General features: G+C 43.9%; 1 protein-coding gene across 1 annotated transcript in view; it reads right to left on the reverse strand.

Annotated features, from left to right (window-relative positions):
• LOC138853320 (nephrin-like) overlaps positions 1 to 21,726 on the reverse strand; it is a 390,197-nt gene that overhangs the window by 55,148 nt on the left and 313,323 nt on the right. The window contains exon 3 of the mRNA XM_070089397.1: positions 16,599 to 16,736. Coding sequence (XP_069945498.1) covers positions 16,599 to 16,736 — 138 coding nt within the window. The remainder of the gene's footprint in view (positions 1 to 16,598; positions 16,737 to 21,726) is intronic.

Genomic DNA, 21,726 nt, shown 5'->3' on the forward strand with positions numbered 1-21,726 from the left:
TCCTGAGCCACATGTATGTGTGCTCTGTCTCTATGCACATATCACTCATATAAACTTGGGTCTGTTCCATGTAACTTTCCACTGTGTAATCTTTGAATTTACCAGCTTTTATATTTTGCATTTTGAATCTTCAATCATTTTCATCATGTCGGTCCTCTCCATTCCCTCCTCTCCCATTGTCTTCTTATTATGTGATGTCCCTTGGGGAAACTGTATCTGTTATTAGCCCCAGGCATTTCATGCTCTTGAGAGCTGTGATGTCTGCTGGTTCTTCCGATATTCTGCATTTTATTCCACCACTTTTGTCAGCAATACCATCCCCTTTTATTTACCACACTATGACAGGAGAATAAACATTCACTGAGTTGTAATTATTTGGTCGAGTTGCATCTCCTGACCCCACTTACTAGACTACTTTAAGTGGCATTATCATCTATATTTGTCATATATTATCTGTATAACTCTCATGAATTATACAGATAATGTATGAATTATAGTGTTACGATTATACAGTCAAGATTATATTGAAGAAATTATATTAAAAAATAAAACTATAAATATTGTATAGGGGAATTTGTGAGGAAAAACAGAAAATAATAAATGTGCATAATAAAATATAAACGGTGAGAGCTTTTATGAAAATATCTTGGTCCAAGGAATTGGAGCTACTCTCCCGTTTCTTGGATCAGTTCAGATCACCTGTCTTTTGAAAGCGTTGTATGACCTCTCCTAAGGGTTTAGGACTTTCTCATAATAATAATAATAATAGTAATAATAATAATAATAGGTATACAGTAACAACAACAACAATAATAATAATAATAATAATAATAATAATAATAATAATAATAATATAATAATAATTATATTTTTATTATTATTATTATTATTATTATTATTATTATTATTATACGGGCAGCCTTCATAAAATAACTTAGATATATGGATTGTGAAATAAATGAAAAGTGTATTAAGCAGCAGGAGTGCGGTGCACACACTACCAGAGTGAGAGGGGAGGATGAACCAGCAAGATTGGACCTTGTGTTCACCCTGGGCAGCTCAGATATTGAGGACATCAAGTATGAGAGTCCCCTAGGAGCTAGCGACCACGTGGTTCTGTGCTTTGAATACATAGTAGAGCTGCAAGTGGAGAGAATAACAGGAGTTGAATGGGAAAAGCCTGACTATAAAAGAGGGGACTACATAGGGTTGAAGAACTTCCTGCGGGAGGTCCAGTGGGACAGAGAACTGGCAGGAAAGCCAGTAAATGAAATGATGGAATATGTAACAACAAAATGCAAGGAGGCAGTGGAAAGGTTTATTCCCAAGGGCAACAGTAACAACGGGAAGACCAGAACGAGCCCCTGGTTTACCCGACGGTGTAAGGAGGCAAAAACAAAGTGCAATAGAGAATGGAAAAAGTACAGAAGGCAGAGAACACACGAAAATAGGGAGATCAGTCGCAGAGCCAGGAATGAGTACGCACAGGTAAGGAGGGAGGCCCAGCGACAGTATGAAAATGACAGCATCGAGAATCAAGACTGACCCGAAACTGTTGTATAGCCACATCAGGAGGAAGACAACAGTCAAAGACCAGGTGATCAGATTAAGGACAGAAGGTGGAGAACTCACAAGAAATGATCAGGAGGTATGTGAGGAGCTGAACAGGAGATTTAAGGAAGTTTTTACAGTAGAGACAGGAAGGGCTGTGGGAAGACAGCACAGAAGGGAACATCAAGAGGGAATATACCAACAAGTGTTGGATGACATACGAACAACTGAGGAGGAGGTGAAGAAGCTCTTAAGTGACCTTGACACCTCAAAGGCGATGGGACCGGACAACATCTCCCCATGGGTCCTTAGAGAAGGAGCAGAGATGCTGTGCGTGCCTCTAACCACAATCTTCAACACATCCCTTGAAACTGGGCAACTACCTGAGAAATGGAAGACAGCTAATGTAGTCCCCATATTTAAGAAAGGAAACAGAAACGAGGCACTAAACTACAGACCTGTGTCTCTGACATGTATTGTGTGCAAAGTCATGGAGAAGATTATCAGGAGGAGAGTGGTCGAACACCTGGAAAGGAACAAGATTATAAATGAAAACCAGCATGGGTTCATGGAAGGCAAATCTTGTATCACAAACCTCCTGGAGTTTTATGACAAGGTAACAGAAGTAAGACACGAGAGGGGTGGGTAGATTGCGTTTTCCTAGACTGCAGGAAGGCTTTTGACACAGTTCCCCACAAGAGATTAGTGCAGAAGCTGGAGGATCAGGCGCATGTAAAAGGGAAGGCACTGCAATGGATAAAGGAATACCTGACAGAGAGGCAGCAACGAGTCATGGTACGTGAAGAGGTATCACAGTGGGCGCCTGTTACGAACGGGGTCCCACAGGGGTCAGTTCTAGGACCAGTGCTATTTTTGATATATGTGAACGACATGATGGAAGGAATAGACTCTGAAGTGTCCCTGTTCGCAGATGACGTGAAGTTGATGAGAAGAATTAAATCGGACGAGGATGAGGCAGGACTGCAAAGAGACCTGGACAGGCTGGACATATGGCCCAGTAACTGGCTTCTCGAATTCAATCCAGCCAAATGCAAAGTCATGAAGATTGGGGAGGGACAAAGAAGACCGCAGACAGAGTATAGGCTAGGTGGACAAAGACTACAAACCTCACTCAGGGAGAAAGACCTTGGGGTGACCATAACACCGAGCACATCACCGGAGGCACACATCAACCAAATAACCGCTGCAGCATACGGGTGTGAGGGAAAAGTAGGCGTAAGTGGGGTTAAGGTTGTTCAGGCAACCAGGAACCATTAGCGAGTTACGTCGCGCACCCCCCCCCCTCTGGCGGGCTGGGGCGAAACTAGTTCTTGGTGTCTGATTTGTTCAAATTTCTACTCCTGGTAATATTGACCTTACCTGGTGTGGGTTGAAGTTTGGAGAGTCACTTCACCTCCACTCTTCTCCTAATCAGGTAGGGTGATCTACCAGGAGTATTACTGTTTGTTCCTTTCTTTTGTTTGCTGGTTACCAGTAATGATTTTGGCATTTATCATTCTTTTCCATTCTTAAATGTTATATTATCATGACCATTGGTAACCAGTTTATTTTTTCTTATTCCTAGCTCTGTTCCTGGCGTGGTCATCCAGGATAGACGCCAGATAAAGGAGCAAGACATGTGTTAATGAGACTTATTAACATTATTGGACTACTACTGGCCCTTACCTGTTCTACTTGTGGTGCTCCATCCAAGTGGTAGGAGATTCCAAAACATCGGACTATCACCATCCGCCCAGGATAACCTACATCAATAATATCAGAAGATCTATCCAGGGCCTTACCTACTCCTGCCCAACTACAAGAACCGAAGGCCATTTTTTTATTATATTTAAATTTTAAGTAAAATCCTCAAAAATCATTATTCTTATTTTTCCTAGTCGTTTCTTTATTTATTTATTTTTCCATTAGTTTCTTTTGTTCAGATGGAAGGCGTTCCACTGACACGGGCGCCTGGCAAACCTGAGAATAGCGTTCCGATACCTTAATAAGTAATCGTTCAAGACTACACTGTGTATGTTAGGCCCATACTGGAGTATGCAGCACCAGTCTGGAACCCACACCTGGTCAAGCACGTCAAGAAGTTAGAGAAAGTACAAAGGTTTGCAACAAGGCTAGTCCCAAAGCTCAAGGGAATGTCGTACGAGGAAAGGTTAAGGGAAATCTGACTGACGACACTGGAGGACAGAAGGGTCAGGGGAGACATGATAACGACATACAAGATACTGCGGGGAATAGACAAGGTGGACAGAGATAGGATGTTCCAGAGAGGGGACACAGGGACAAGGGGTCACAACTGGAAGCTGAAGACTCGGACGAGTCACAGGGACGTTAGGAAGTATTTCTTCAGTCATAGAGTTGTCAGCAAGTGGAATAGCCTAGCAAGTGAAGTAGTGGAGGCAGGAACCATACATAGTTTTAAGAAGAGGTATGACAAAGCTCAGGAAGCAGAGAGAGAGAGAGGACCCAGTAGCGATCAGTGAAGAGGCGGGGCCAGGAGCTGAGTCTCGACCCCTGCAACCACAATTAGGTGAGCAATTAGGTGAACACACACACACACACACACACACACACACACACACACTGTGGGTGGATTGCATATTCTTGGACTGCAAGAAGGCGTTTGACACAGTTCCACACAAGAGATTGGCGCAAAAACTGGAGGACCAAGCAGGGATAACAGGGAAGGCACTAAAATGGATCAGGGAATACTTGTCAGGAAGACAGCAGCGAGTCATGGTACGTGGCGAGGTGTCAGAGTGAGCACCTGTGACCAGCGGGGTCCCACAGGGGTCAGTCCTAGGACCAGCGCTGTTTCTGGTATTTGTGAACGACATGACGGAAGGAATAGACTCTGAGGTGTCCCTGTTTGCAGATGACGTGAAGTTGATGAGAAGAATTCACTCGATCGAAGACCAGGCAGGACTACAAAGAGATCTGGACAGGCTGCAGACCTGGTCCAGCAATTGGCTCCTGGAGTTCAATCCCACCAAGTGCAAAGTCATGAAGATTGGGGAAAGGCAAAGAAGACCGCAGACGGAGTACAGTCTAGGGGGCCAGAGACTACAAACCTCACTCAAGGAAAAAGATCTTGGGGTGAGTATAACACCAGGCACATCTCCTGAAGCGCACATCAACCAAATAACTGCTGCAGCATATGGGCGCCTAGCAAACCTCAGAACAGCATTCCGACATCTTAATAAGGAATCGTTCAGGACCCTGTACACCGTGTATGTTAGGCCCATATTGGAGTATGCGGCACCAGTTTGGAACCCACACCTAGCCAAGCATGTAAAGAAACTAGAGAAAGTGCAAAGGTTTGCAACAAGACTAGTCCCAGAGCTAAGAGGTATGTCCTACGAGGAGAGGTTAAGGGAAATCAACCTGACGACACTGGAGGACAGGAGAGATAGGGGGGACATGATAACGACATACAAAATACTGAGAGGAATTGACAAGGTGGACAAAGACAGGATGTTCCATAGATCGGACACAGTAACAAGGGGACACAGTTGGAAGTTGAAGACACAGATGAATCACAGGGATGTTAGGAAGTATTTCTTCAGCCACAGAGTAGTCAGTAAGTGGAATAGTTTGGGAAGCGATGTAGTGGAGGCAGGATCCATACATAGCTTTAAGCAGAGGTATGACAAAGCTCACGGTTCAGGGAGAGTGACCTAGTAGCGATCAGTGAAGAGACGGGGCCAGGAGCTCGGACTCGACCCCCGCAACCTCAACTAGGTGAGTACAACTAGGTGAGTGTACACACGCCTCATTATGAGATCACAAAACATCGCAAGTAGACAAACAGGAGGAAGCGGGGCCGATAATGGCGCTGTTATTGGAAGCACTTGCACTCTGAGCGAGACAAACACTATTCACTCACCTCAATGACTCTACAAACAACAGAAGCATCGACATTTATTATATCCCGGAAGGTTACTGAGTCCTGTGTAATCCAACACCTGAGTGAAGTGGAGTCTCAGTCAGTGTAATTCTGCACCTGAGTGCATTGGACTCTCAGTCAGTGTAATTCTGCACCTGAGTGCATTGGACTCTCAGTCAGTGTAATTCTGCACCTGAGTGCAGTGGACTCTCAGTCAGTGTAATTCTGCACCTGAGTGCAGTGGACTCTCAGTCAGTGTAATTCTGCACCTGAGTGCAGTGGACTCTCAGTGAGTGTAATTCTGCACCTGAGTGCAGTGGACTCTCAGTGAGTGTAATTCTGCACCTGAGTGCATTGGACTCTCAGTCAGTGTAATTCTGCACCTGAGTGCATTGGACTCTCAGTCAGTGTAATTCTGCACCTGAGTGCAGTGGACTCTCAGTGTAATTCTGCACCTGAGTGCAGTGGACTCTCAGTCAGTGTAATTCTGCACCTGAGTGCAGTGGACTCTCAGTCAGTGTAATTCTGCACCTGAGTGCAGTGGACTCTCAGTCAGTGTAATTCTGCACCTGAGTGCATTGGACTCTCAGTCAGTGTAATTCTGCACCTGAGTGCAGTGGACTCTCAGTCAGTGTAATTCTGCACCTGAGTGCAGTGGACTCTCAGTCAGTGTAATTCTGCACCTGAGTGCAGTGGACTCTCAGTCAGTGTAATTCTGCACCTGAGTGCAGTGGACTCTCAGTCAGTGTAATTCTGCACCTGAGTGCAGTGGACTCTCAGTCAGTGTAATTCTGCACCTGAGTGCAGTGGACTCTCCGTCAGTGTAATTCTGCACCTGAGTGCAGTGGAGTCTCAGTGAGTGTAATTCTGCACCTGAGTGCAGTGGATTCTCAGTCAGTGTAATTCTGCACCTGAGTGCAGTGGATTCTCAGTCAGTGTAATTCTGCACCTGAGTGCAGTGGACGCTTGTTAATGGGACTACAACACACTCGGCTATTAAGCCCAGCAAATTCTAGCGCATGGTATATACTGCGACAGATCAATTCATGTATATTTTCCAGGAGATCTCTCGATATGTATAACTATTGAGGTCGGATTATAATTGTATTATTGTTATTATTATTATTATTATTTATTATTATTATTATTATTATTATTATTATTATTATTATTATTTTAATTAATATTATTATTTAAATAATGATTATTAGTGCTGTTATGATTATTATAATTATAATAGCCGGTGAGCCTCATAGACTGCGGAAAATAATAAATATGTGAATAAAATGGAAAAAATCAATTAATTTTCTGAAGAAAACAGAGCTAAGCAAGTTAAGATTATATTGATTATTTTTTTTACGCTTCCGCGAAAATCAGTCTGATCTCCAGTTGACTTATATATCCCTGTTTTATTGATTTAGTTGAAGTGAGGGGGATGAAGGAGTGCGGGTCGTTCAGTGCAAGGAGTGGTGTATTCTCGATCCTCCGTCACACTTCTTGCAACATTTCGCTTGGTCGCTGAGACAGAGCAGCTTCTCAGTTCCAGTCACCAACGTACCCGTCATTCGGATCAGCTCCTCCACTCATGTCTCGCTTAGACCAGCACGTCTACTCATGTTACTGAGCTCAGCACCCTCCCTATCCCGTCACTCAGATTAATGTCACTGAGCTCAGCACCCTCCCTATCCCGTCACTCAGATTAATGTCACTCAGACCAGCTTCTGCCACCCAGATCACTGTCACTCAGACCCGTGTCTCCTGCTTCCGCCACCCAGATCACTGTCACTCAGACCAGGACCTTCACCTTTACGTTAACCATAAAAGTTTACGGTGAAGGTTGGGCAACCGCAGCTACGACACTTGCTGGATGTAAGTGGTGTTCCCCGTGGACGAGTGATCCTTCCAAGAGATGATAACAGCAGGTGGTCGGGTAGTTAACAGCTCGTTTAGTGAGCATCTGTGGTAAAGACAGCAGTTTGAGGGGATGTGTAAGAAAGATATACGAGGTAACTCGGATATTTATTAAGGAGACTTTTAGCCCACAACGGAGCTTCACGAATCCAGGGAATAGAAAACACAGAGAACGTATATATATTGGGTCGGATCAGGTGTTACATGGGTTAGAGGGCAGAACAACGCAATGGTTATATTCTGTTTAGGATGTGTTTGTCGAGCATTTTCTAGATCATAAAATTGCCTGTGTTTTGAATGATGGTGTTGGCAGCAGCGATGAGAACATATTTTATTTAGAGTCTCTGACACAAATTTGATTATTTCACGAGCATTCTGGAAGTACACGAGACGGTCGTGTGTTGCAACTGCATAGTGCTGCAAGACACGAGCAGCCTGGCACTCTGGAAGTACACGAGACGGTCGTGTGTTGCAGGGTGCTGGCGTTCTTCAAGTCCCTTGACACTTGCACTTATACTCATTGATGCGATATGTGAGACTACTACTACTACTTTCTCCCATGTATTGTTTGTCACATCCCTCACACGTGATGGTGTAAATACCAACGTTGAATTCACTGTGTTGTGTTTATCTTTACTAATAGGTTCTTAATCTTGAAAGTCATGCTGGCCGTGCGGGTCTTGCTTTCAGCAATAAGGTTGCGGATGTGTTCAGAAACTTGTCAGACTGGGAGAACAATGTACATATCCTCCAGGAGACCTGATCTGGGACCGGGACGCGGCGGCATTGACCCCAGAAGTTTGCTGTTACCTAGTGGGGTAGTTACCTAGTGGGGTAGTTACCTAGTGAGGTAGTTACCTAGTGGGGTAGTTACCTAGTGGGATAGTTACCTAGTGAGGTAGTTACCTAGTGGGGTAGTTACCTAGTGAGGTAGTTACCTAGTGGGGTAGTTACCTAGTGGGGCAGTTACCTAGTGGGGTAGTTACCTAGTGGGGTAGTTACCTAGTGGGGTAGTTACCTAGTGGGGCAGTTACCTAGTGGGGTAGTTACCTAGTGGGGTAGTTACCTAGTGGGGTAGTTACCTAGTGGGGAAGTTACCTAGTGTGGGGCAGGTGGGGTAGTTACCTAGTGGGGTAGTTACCTAGTGGGGTAGTTACCTAGTAGTTACCTAGTGGGGTAGTTACCTAGTGGGGTAGTTACCTAGTGAGGTAGTTACCTAGTGGGGTAGTTACCTAGTGGGGTAGTTACCTAGTGAGGTAGTTACCTAGTGGGGTAGTTACCTAGTGAGGTAGTTACCTAGTGAGGTAGTTACCTAGTGGGGTAGTTACCTAGTGGGGCAGTTACCTAGTGGGGTAGTTACCTAGTGGGGTAGTTACCTAGTGGGGTAGTTACCTAGTGGGGTAGTTACCTAGTGGGGCAGTTACCTAGTGGGGTAGTTACCTAGTGGGGCAGTTACCTAGTGGGGTAGTTACCTAGTGAGGCAGTTACCTAGTGGGGGGTGGGGCAGTTACCTAGTGGGGTAGTTACCTAGTGGGGCAGTTACCTAGTGGGTTACCTAGTGGGTAGTTACCTAGTGTGGCAGTTACCTAGTGGGGGTTACCTAGTAGCTACCTAGTGGGGCAGTTACCTAGTGGGGTAGTTACCTAGTGGGGCAGTTACCTAGTGGGGTAGTTACCTAGTGGGGCAGTTACCTAGTGGGGTAGTTACCTAGTGGGGCAGTTACCTAGTGGGGTAGTTACCTAGTGGGGCAGTTACCTAGTGGGGCAGTTACCTAGTGGGGCAGTTACCTAGTGGGGTAGTTACCTAGTAGGGCAGTTACCTAGTGGGGCAGTTACCTAGTGGGGCAGTTACCTAGTGGAGTAGTTCTGAAAAAGATTTTCTTGTACAATCGTTGATAAAATATTCTGCGCACTGTAGCTTGGAAAAGGCTCTATACAGAAACCTGCATTGTTCTTCTAAGATATAAATTTGATATAAATTTGATGGGTTTCGAGAGTTTCCCTACTCCCGTAGCCCGGCCTTGGGCCAGGCTTATCGGGCAAAAAAAAAAAGAAAAAAAAAATATGGAGCGCTTTACGATTTTTCTAAGAGTGTATATGAGTTCAAAAGTCTATAAACTCTTAAATGAAATCCAATGGTGGCTCTTGGTATGCAAATTGAACATCAAGGATGGGTAGGCGATGATTGTGTTCCTCCTCTGTGGTGACCTTAAAGGAGATGTTTAATGAAACTGATGCTGAGAAGTGCATCGATGTCGAGACGTCTGGTTAAGACTGCCAGGATACCGTCCACGTACCGTAGTCACGTTACCTCTCATGAGATGCACCACTTCGGTATCGCCTCCTCCAGGTGCTCCATATACAGGTCATCCATTACTGCGCCAACCGGTGAATCCAGCACCATTCCACTTCCTCAGTGTAGAATTACCCAAAGAGAAAAGAGATGAAGTCAATACACAGTTCGAAGAGGAAGATCAACAGAAAATTACGGACGATCTCGCCCTCCCATCTTCCGACCAGTGATTTCGCCGACATAACCCAACTGTCGACATGAACTTTCATGTTATTATTCTATCCGTCTTATAGGTTTAGATTCAGAGAGACTACTTAATGGGATTTAAATCTTACAAATTACTTTCTAAGGTACTCTAACAAACGGGAAGAACAAATAGGCGGCTGAGCCCACATTGAGGTCCAGGAGGTCAGGAGGTGACCTCGAGGTGGTGTACCTCCGACAGTAGTGAGGGAAATACTCACGAAGCAGAGCAAGCTTGTACAGGGACAACGTTTCGCTCTGTGTACAGCCTCCTCACCGAGATATAAGCTGACGAAACTTGGAGCAAAACGTCAGTACAAGTAATGTTTTGTAACGCTGGTCATGTCCTCACGAATTCTCACTAAGACATCAGAGCAAGTCAGCAGTGTGCTGACACAAGCTGACACAGGCAGCGCGTGGCAGCAATTCTGCTTTGTGTCGGAGAGTTTGACAGCAGCAGCAGCAGCAGCAGCAGCAGCAGCAGCAGCAGCAGCAGCAGCAGCAGCAGCAGCAGCAGCAGCAGCAGCAGCAGCAGCAGCAGCAACAGCAACAACAGCAGTAGCAGCAACAGCAGCAGCAGCAGCAGCAACAGCAGCAACAGCAGCAGCATCATCAGCAACAACAACAACAGCAACAACAGCAGTAGCAGCAACAGTAGCAGCAGCAACAGCAGCAACAACAACAACAGCAACAACAGCAGTAGCAGCAACAGCAGCAGCAACAGCATCAGCAACAACAACAACAGCAACAACAGCAGTAGCAGCAACAGCAGCAGCAGCAATAGCAGCAACAGCAGCAGCAACAGCAGCAACAGCAGCAGCAGCAACAACAGCAGCAACAGCAGCAACAGCAGCAGCAGAAACAGCAGCAGCAGCAACAGCAGCAGCAGCAACAACAGCAGCAACAGCAGCAACAGCATCAGCAACAACAACAACAGCAGCAACAGCAGCAGCAGCAACAGCAGCAACAGCAGCAGCAGCAACAGCAGCAGCAGCAACAACAGCAGCAACAGCAGCAGCAGCAACAACAGCAGCAACAGCAGCAACAGCAGCAGCAGCAGCACATCTCTTCCACAAGCACTACAAATCCTCCCACATGAAGCTCAGACGAAGGCTGTAAGTGAATATCTGTCTGGCTCCCGCCAGGGAGACGCACGATATTCTCTAACATTTACAAACACTTACGTTCAAATTTACAAGCACTTACATTCACTTTTTTTTACAAGTAACTATGTTAACCTTAACAAGCACTCACATTTACAAGCATTCGCATTTACATTTACAGGCACCCACGTATATTTTTTACATACATACATACGTGCATATATACATATATGATACATACAAACATGCATACAGTCATGCATATATACATACAATTCAAAAGCCCAACGTGTAAAATGTTTTGTATATGTTAATACAAATCATTACAATATACATTATGATACACACTTTATATTTATTCTGGAACAACAAACACGAAATAATTTACTGTATACTCCTTTTGTTGGGGGGGACGGATGGAGGGGAGAAGGGGGAAAGAGAGAGAGAGAGGGGGAGGGAGGAGGGATAAGAGGCAGTAAGGGTAGGGGGGGGTAGGAGTAATGCGTACTTCCCTCAAGCGATTGAATAACTATGAATAAAACAAGAGAGGAGCGTTCTGCATTTGCCGAGTATCAGTACTGGAATCCGGGGAATCCACGTGCCGAGTATCCGTACTGGAATCCGGGGAATCCACGTACCGAGTATCCGTACTGGAATCCGGGGAATCCACGTGCCGAGTATCCGTACTGGAATCCGGGGAATCCACGTGCCGAGTATCCGTACTGGAATCCGGGGAATCCACGTGCCGAGTATCCGCACTGGAATCCGGGGAATCCACGTGCCGAGTATCCGTACTGGAATCCGGGGAATCCACGTGCCGAGTATCCGTACAGGAATCCGGAGAATCCTCGCTTCGTTGTCTGTCGTGTGTTTGCGCGTGCGAATGCCTGACAGTGACGTGTACAGTGTACATTTGTACACTCAGGTCGCCATGATCTAAGCGTAGCTCCATGTTACGGAATATGACGTTTAAGACTAAACTTGTTTACTTCCAGTCACTGCATTGCAAAGTGTACAGTAATTAGGACACTCATAGGACGAAGAACATATTGTTAGTGGAATCCTAAGGATGACTAGTGTCGACAGAATACTCTCGTTAATGGTGCATTTACCAGGGAAAAATCCACTTCACACTGCGTGTTGCTGCTTATTTGACGACCCTTTTAGTGGTGTCGTTGGCCCTATGGCCGGGATGAGACATGGAGCAGCCCATGGCGCGTACTGCCACTTAGTAGTGTCGTTGGCTCTATGGCCGGGATGAGACATGGAGCAGCCCATGGCGTGCACTGCCATAGGTGAGAGTGTGTCTATTAACACATACGGGAGTGTGGAGGATGTCACTATGGTGGTATCGTATCATACACAAACGACCGCTAACTTACCTGTCGGACTCAGTGGTAAGAGGCGATAACCTTCGTGTGGTGAGGGCAGTGAACCGCTGTGGCTGTACTTAACATATTCTCACAATTTTCGTAAGCGATTCTTTCGAGCAAAATGGTCAGCAAAATTTGGCCTTAAATTTCCATGCTTGGTCTGAAGATTTTTTTGCCATAATTCATTTTTATTTGGCAGCGGGAGCAAAGCTTTGCAATCTTTCATGACTTTGAGAATTTCTGGGGGTAAGTTTTAATTCGCTTCAAGGCTGAGAAGCTGCGCCCTACAGATGCTGTTGTTGCGGGAACTATTAAAATAAATTCATAAAAGATAACTACTTCGCTGTAAGCTATTTTTTCCAAGTCATTCAACTTTGTAAAATTCAAAACTAATATTATAGTATCGTCTGTGTATTTTTACTTCAGTGGCTGAAAAACGAGCGACCTCTGTATTTTTTTTTCCAAATCCACAAAATGACAATGTACCAGCTCCGAAAGCTTAATGAATCCAAATGTGTGAATCTGATATGAACCTGGTTAAGTGTCGGGTCATATTTCTACAGTGTTGCGGGCAGGAATCTGCTGGTCGCAGCAGCAGTAAGGGAGGGACAACCAGCATCACTCTGCTGGTCGCAGCAGCAGTAAGGAAAGGACAACCAGCATCACTCTGCTGGTCGCAGCAGCAGTAAGGAAAGGACAACCAGCATCACTCTGCTGGTCGCAGCAGCAGTAAGGAAAGGACAACCAGCATCACTCTGCTGGTCGCAGCAGCAATAAGGAAGGGACAACCAGCATCACTCTAGTGGTCGCAGCAGCAGAAAGGGACCGACAACCAGCATCACTCTGCTGGTCGCAGCAGCAGTAAGGGAGGGACAACCAGCATCACTCTACTGGTCGCAGCAGCAGTAAGGGAGGGACAACCAGCTACTGGTCAGCAGTAAGGGAGGGACAACCAGCATCACTCTGCTGGTCGCAGCAGCAGTAAGGGAGGGACAACCAGCATCACTCTGCTGGTCGCAGCAGCAATAAGGAAGGGACAACCAGCATACTCTAGTGGTCGCAGCAGCAGACTCTCCTGGTCGCAGCAGCAGTAAGGGAGGGACAACCAGCATCACTCTACTGGTCGCAGCAGCAGTAAGGGAGGGACAACCAGCATCACTCTGCTGGTCGCAGCAGCAGTAAGGGAGGGACAACCAGCATCACTCTGCTGGTCGCAGCAGCAGTAAGGGAGGGACAACCAGCATCACTCTGCTGGTCGCAGCAGCAGTAAGGGACCGACAACCAGCATCACTCTGCTGGTCGCAGCAGCAGTAAGGGAGCGACAACCAGCATCACTCTGCTGGTCGCAGCAGCAGTAAGGGAGCGACAACCAGCATCACTCTGCTGGTCGCAGCAGCAGTAAGGGAGAGACAACCAGCATCACTCTGCTGGTCGCAGCAGCAGTAAGGGAGAGACAACCAGCATCACTCTGCTCGTCTTGCCCAAATCTCTAGTACAGGAAATTCATCTTAGACATGAAAACAAAAAGTTACTGAGGTGAAATAGTATTTCAGCCTTAGAATGACTTTCACACATATTAATTTGATCTGAATAATTTCTTTCGCATAGATTTTTGAAAACGTGGGGTAATTTAAGTGTTTTCCTGTGAATGAGGTAAAACATTTCACCCGGAAGGGCAGATGATACAGCAAACCTAAATTTCTGTTTTCCAGGAGCCCTGTTCTAAGTGGCAGCCTCTCCTCTCTACCAAGGCTCAAACGCCAGCACTCGTGATAAAAGAACTTTAAAATCATTGGTGTAAATGCGAAGAAATGCAAAATAATGCTATGTTAAAAATACGTTAATTAAAGAAAGAGACGATATAACTGTGCAGAATGCTGGTCGGTATAAGGAATATTTACCAAGTATCCTCGGAAAACTACCTGGAGTCTACTTGGAGGGTGTTCCTGGGGTCAACGCCCCCGCGGCCCAGTCCTTGACCAGGTCTGCCGGTGGATTAGGGCCTGGTCAACCAGGCCGTTTCTGCTGGTCGCACGTAGTCCAACGTACGAACTGATCGGATACTGACTTTAGGTGTCTGTCCAGCTCCCTCTTGAAGGCAGCCAGGGGTTTATTGGTAATTCCCATTATGCCTGGTGGGATTCTGATGAACAGTCCTGGGCCCCGGACACCTATTGTGTTTTCTCCTACTGTAGCAATGTCACCCCTACTTTTCATTTGGGGTATTTTCCACCGTCTGCCCAGTCTTTTGCTTTCGTAGGTAGTGATTTTTGTTTGCAGATTTAGGACCAGGCCCTCTAGGACGTTTAGGCGTAGATTATGATGCATCTCTCTTGCCTGCTTTCCATTGAGTACAGATTAAGTGACTCCAAGCATTACCGATAATTAATTCTACATACTCTAGATCTTCGTTTTCACCTGCCTTGAATGAGCTGTTAGTGTACAGCAGTATTTTAGCCTAGAGAGTATTTCTTCATTGTTTGTGTTCTTATGTAGACGAGGCTGTCATGCCTCTCAGTGCTAGCCAGGTTCACTGGAGCTGTCCTCTGACTACGATCTCATGTAACCACTACCATACATTCCACCACCATCATCCCATGAAACCACTACCATACATACCACCACTATCTCAAACATCCATCATATTCTTCCTCAGATTACTCCCCAAATGGGCAGAAAGGATAGTGAATAAAGTAGCTCGATACACAAGAATACATTGGATAGGTAGAGTAGACCAGGAAGGTCAGTAACTAGTATGGATGGTAGGCTGACAGGAAAGCTCGGCCAGGAAGGACGCTTAGGGCGGCAGAGAGTTGTATAATCCTAACGATTTTCAACTACCTTTGTGAGGTTATCAATGTTAATAACCTTGATGTAATTAACATGCTCAGGGGCTTTGTCAGCGGGATGTTTTGTTATGTGGAGAGAGAGAGAGAGAGAGAGAGAGAGAGAGAGAGAGAGAGAGAGATAGTTTATGTGTTTTCGAACGAATAATCGACCGAACGATTGAACGAGCAAAAGAATGAAGGAACGAACGACTGAAAGAATAAGCGAACGAACGAAAAAAAGAACACTGAATAAAAGAATAACCGAAAGAACTTCATGAACGAATAAATAAACGAAAGACTGAACGAACAGATGAACGAATGAAGGAAGAAATCGGATATAGCACTAGCTGAATACCTCATGGATTATTCTATCATATATTCAGAGGGAAGAGCTAAGCCCGAAGGGGTTATACAGTCTCCAGGAAATAAATGATAAATGAGAAAGGCACCCTCACTCACGAACGTGAATTGCTTTACATTATATACATTTCTTCAGTATTTTTGCTTAAGAAGTAACAGATATACCAACCCTTTATACCTGTATTTTTAATTACCGTCTATATGCGACAGATGTGTTAATTAAAATTTATTTTTATCATTTACATCAACAAGGTGATGCAGTGTGTTGCTTGGAGTCGCTGGTTGCTCTCAAGTGATATTAATTCAGCTTCAGTCTAGTGCAGCTTTGATGATGATTTCTGAAGCAGTGTGTGTGTGTGTGTGTGTGTGTGTGTGTGTGTGTGTGTGTGTGTTAGATACGTACAGTCCAATTTGGAAACTTAGAATATTAACGTCGTCTAGTTCAGCTAAGAAGAAAAAAAGGCTTCACATTTGCATAACCTAGAGTACTAAGTGGAAGATGTTGTCTATATGACATGAGTGGAGGATACTCTGGAGGACTTTGTGCATATGAGAGTGCAGGTGTGGAGAGTGCAGGTGTGGAGAGTGCAGGTGTGGAGAGTGCAGGTGTGGAGAGTGCAGGTGTGGAGAGTGCAGGTGTGGAGAGTGCAGGTGTGGAGAGTGCAGGTGTGGAGAGGGTGGGTGTGGAGAGTGCAGGTGTGGAGAGTGCAGGTGTGGAGAGTGCAGGTGTGGAGAGTGCAGGTATGGAGAGTGCAGGTGTGGAGAGTGCTGGTGTGGAGAGGGTGGGTGTGGAGAGTGCAGGTGTGGAGAGTGCAGGTGTGGAGAGGGTGGGTGTGGTGAGTGCAGGTGTGGAGAGTGTAGGTGTGGAAAGTGCAGGTATGGAGAGTGCAGGTGTGGAGAGTGCTGGTGTGGAGAGTGCAGGTGTGGAGAGTGTAGGTGTGGAGAGTGAAGGTGTGGAGAGTGCAGGTGTGGAGAGTGTAGGTATGGAGAGTGCAGGTGTGGAGAGTGCAGGTGTGGAGAGATGGATACTCACCGAGAGCGAAGCCATCCTTGGTCCACTGTGCTTTGCCTTGTTGGTTCTCCACTATGCACTTGAGGAAGACATCATCACCTGCCAACACCTGCACGTTCTCTGGTCGCACCCGGAACATCTGCACCTCACCCACAACACCTGTAAATTATGCCATAATTATGAGTGTCACATCATCCACAACCACCTTTAAATTTTGCCTCTCTAATGCGTGACACAGTGTATCATGCAGGTAGTAATAGTCTAAGGGATCACGGACCTTGGGACGCGGTCTCAGACCGCTATACGAACATGAACTATCATGAAACATACAGAAAATACAGGACAAATGTATGTAAGGAAACGTATACCAGATTTAATATATTTTCCACTATTGACCCATAAGTTTAAAATTTTTTCCACTACTGGACGAGAAACGTAAGCAATTTTTCTCTACTGGTCAATAAATTTAATAAATTTTCCACTACTGAAAAATAAATTCATTACACTTTCCACTATTGGACAATAAATTTAATACATTTCCAGCATTGGACAATAAATTTATTAATTTCTCGCTACTGAATGATAAATTTTACAATTTTGCTTAACAGCAAATCATACAAGGATCTAATGAAATTTATTATCTATCGTAAACAATTAAAGGATACTTTTCCCTCTAGGCCACCGAACGAAGATGGCATCTAAGGACACCCGAAAGTGATTCTTTGCTGTTAAATGAGCGTGGAAACTCTGTTATTAGTGAACGAGTGGCTGCTTAACTTCGGAGGAAATAGCAGGGGTTGTTTTTAATAGTGGTTGTATAGAAGTGGTGGTATATAACCACAGTTATTGAGAAGTGATAGGCCAGTGGTTGTTTATCTGTGGGTTTACAGCAGTGGTAAGCCAGTGGTTGTTTACCTGTGGGTATACAGCAGTGGTAAGCCAGTGGTTGTTTATTCACTGAGTGGTTTAACAAAGTCTCTCTCCTGACAGACTTCAAGAGAAAGACTTTTCTGACAGAATACCTTCCCCTCTATGGTGCCATGAATCCTCACTCTACCTGGCACCTCCATGGTTCCCTAAGCTGTATCTCCCTTGCAATTCCATGGTGTTTTAACATATGGCTATAAAGCACCACCATAGGTGCATTAAGCTATCCCTCGATGGCACTGAGCTATTATATGCCATAAATTCCTTTTGGAACTTCAGTGGCATCTTCTGAAGGAGTTGAGTGCCTCCTGGCACAAGGTTATCAGGTTGACCTGTCAAGAGTTCTCTGTTCTCTTGCTGTCAAGAGTTCTCATGTTGTCAAGAGTTCTGTTGCTGACAAGAGGTACGCCTTTTTCTCCTCTTCTTCCCCCTCCTCTTCCTCCATTCCTTCCTCCTCTATGTCCTCATACAAATGATTCTCTCTCCTCTCTTCCTATTCCTTCATTATTTATTTTATTATAATAAAGATTATTATTATTATTATTATTATTATTATTATTATTATTATTATTATTATTATTATTATTATTATTATTATTATTATTATTATTATTATTATCTTGTTATTATATTCATGATTAAGCGGTAAACCAGAAAGAGAGATACAATTCCTGAAGAATGGGAGGCAATCAAGTTTGATACTATGAAAGGAAGGGCAGCTCTAGTTCCTTTGATCAAGAGCCTTTCAAGCTCGGCATTAGGAGTTTCCAGAGAGGGTAGTACATAGTTAGTGAAACGCGGGTTGCAAGCACCGTAGAGTTTCCCCCCCGATGTAAGTCAAATGTGGGTGGCTAGCTCCGTAGAGTCGTACAGCGCTCCGCGATATTTGGCTTATAATTATCTGGAGTGCGGCGGTGTGGATAAAGTACTGTGTACTCTGATGCCTAGTTTGCAGGATCCAATCCTATATATATATATATATATATATATATATATATATATATATATATATATATATATATATATATATATATATATATATATATATATATATATATATATACATATATAAACAAACATCTCTCATTCACAGCGGGATTCGAACCTGCAAACTAGGCATCAGAGTACACAGTACTTTATCCACACCGCCACACTCCTGATAAGTATGAGCCCCTGGTCGAAGCTAGACGGTCACTGCCCCATACCCCGGAGCACCAGGCTTGTACAAAGTTATTTCCTCAAATTTCGCCCCATCCAGTGAAACACGAAAGCGATTTTGAAATGCTTAACAATTTGCAAACAGGGAAAATTATTTACAAACATATATACAAACATAAATAAATATAGTTATTTATATACAATTTCATTAAGTCAAACGTGGTTTGCAGATTCTATAGAGTTTTAAAAAGCTTATTTAAATCAAACGTGTGTTACAAATATCGTAGAATGTTTTAAGGTGGGTCTTGAAACTCGGGTACCATAAAGCGTAGAATTTTAGCAATAGAATCTTACATTCTCAGAGAGAGAGAGAGAGAGAGAGAGAGAGAGAGAGAGAGAGAGAGAGAGAGAGAGAGAGAGAGAGAGAGAGAGAGAGAGAGAGAGAGAGAGAGCACGAAGTAACCGATCCAGATTAATTGCATTTCCAAACTTCAAGCAACTTTCCTGAGCCAAAAATCTTCTGTATAATTTTCCGAAAAACGTTTTTTTTCCTTTTATACAAAGAAACAAAAAATGTCTGAGTAGTAAACATTTTATATTATTATTATTATTATTATTATTATTATTATTATTATTATTATTATTATTATTATTATTATTATTATTATTACTGTTATCATTATTGCATTATTGATATTATTATTGCAGGAAAGCACCAAATTCTTCCTGGTCATCCATGATATACCATGAATATAATTTTTTCTATTACAGATTCTTATATTGTCTACCGCCAGAGAGAAGAGCCGGAACACGTTCAGGAAAAGTTTCTGAACTAGTGAGATAAACGTCTTTCACAAGAGTAGCGGAATAACAAGCCGATAAATATTGGAGAAAGATCACCGTATATTTTGCTACTGGTGGCGGCTCTTGGCTTAGCCGTTCCACTACTGCATGATACATGCTGTGCGCTGCTAAGACAGGTATACTCACTCGAGGGATGCTTTTGCTGTGTGTGTGTGATGATAAGGGAGGTATATTCACTCGAGGAATATTTTCTTGTTATGTATGTGATGTTCAGGCAGGTATACTCACTCGAGGGATACTTTCGTTGAGTGTTTGTGATGATAAGGGAGGTATATTCACTCGAGGAATATTTTATTGTTATGTGTGTGATGTTCGGGCAGGTATACTCACTTTTGTTGAGTGTGTGTGATGATAAAAGAGGTACATTCATTAAAGGAATATTTTCTTGTTATATGTGTGATGTTCATATAGGTATACTCTCTAGAGGAATTTTGAGGCTCTTAACGAAAGGTTTAGTAAGATGGGGGAAGAAATGCTTTGGGTAAATTTAGAGTTTAGACAATATATAAACAGGTGCTTCTCGTAAACATGACAGATACATGTGCACGTATGAATGTTATCGAGTGTTGCACGGACACTAATTTGACAAATGTGTCCGACCAGTTTTTTTGTAATTCACGTTTTTTCACGGATAAATATGCCTTCTTTATATAGGTTTAAGTAGCCTAACTTAACCTAAAGTAACTAAATCTGACGTAACCTAACTTTAAACTGAGAAAACAGTATTTGGAAGCTAAAAAAAAGTTATAAATACGTTTATGTAGTTTCAAGTCTTTCTATCTTTAATAGCAAACAGTGATTGTTTACACAGTGATTGTTTACATATATACAAGGATTGTTTATATGGGGATTGAGTACATAGTGATTGCTTACACGATCTGAGCTGAAATTGTTTACACCGGGATTGTTTTACAGGTGATTTTTTACACAGCAACAGATGGCCTTTGGTCGCTCACACACACACACACACACACACACACACACACACACACACACACACACACACACACACACACACACTTCAAGTTTTTTCTTGATCAATCTCAGCAATCTCCAGCAGGGAGTCTGGCCTTCCATGCCTTACTTTCAAGTGATTTACTTGTGATTTACCAGTGATTTTTAAGGTGGACATAAATTATTTTTCCAGGAGCGTTTGCACTCTGGCCTCGCGAGCGACCCATCTGTCAGTTTTAATTGCAAGTTCCATTAGTGTTTAAGAACCTCATTCTAAAGCTGCCTTGGGTGGCGCCACCATCAGCATTTTTAATTGCTACATCTGTTCTGCGGGACGAGATCACCGCCAGAGAACTAGCAGAGTCACGATGACTACCAGGACTACCTTATTAAGACAGGGATTTAATTAAAACTCTCAGTCTATATGTAAAATCGCGAACGAGCGATACAAGATGGAAAATAACCACAGGGGGAAATGAATGATAGCTCTAGGCCACTTTCCAGACACGGAGAAATTCGTTTTCTTGGACAGAGAGAGAGAGAGAGAGAGAGAGAGAGAGAGAGAGAGAGAGAGAGAGAGATAGAGAGAGAGAGAGAGAGAGAGAGAGAGAGAGAGAGAGAGAGAGAGAGAGAGAGAGAGAGAGAGAGAGAGAGAGAGAGAGAGAGAGAGAGAGAGAGAGAGAGAGAGAGAGAGAGAGAGAGAGAGAGAGAGAGAGACTTTTTAAATAAAACAAACTACCACATCTCTACCTACTAATTTCTCTAACTAAAACTATCTTGACCAAATATTTTCCACAATTTTTTTTTTTTGCACTGAGATCCTCTCTCCCTCCCCTCAAAAAACTCACCAATTCCGATAGCAGATCTCACAGTTTAGTTTTTTCGGGCTGCGAGTCTTTCAACGTAAACACTCCAATGATAATGAGCTGAGAGGAAGTTGGTTGACTAAAAAAGTGATTCCATTAAAGTATGTTTGAGTTACCTCGGCAGCGAATTCCATCACAGTATACAAGAGTCTTGACAAGAAAATCCCCGTCTCATTAACTCCCTTTATTTGTTCTGCTAATTATTCCTGAGTTTTGTTGGGAGAGAGAGAGAGAGAGAGAGAGAGAGAGAGAGAGAGAGAGAGAGAGAGAGAGAGAGAGAGAGAGAGAGAGAGAGAGAGAGAGAGAGAAAGAAAGAGAGAGAGAAATAAAGAGAAATAGAAGATAGAGTGTTTTTGCAGTGCACACTGACGCTATCTAGT

This window comes from Cherax quadricarinatus, chromosome 28 (assembly GCF_038502225.1).
Source record: "Cherax quadricarinatus isolate ZL_2023a chromosome 28, ASM3850222v1, whole genome shotgun sequence".
NCBI lineage: Eukaryota > Metazoa > Arthropoda > Malacostraca > Decapoda > Parastacidae > Cherax > Cherax quadricarinatus.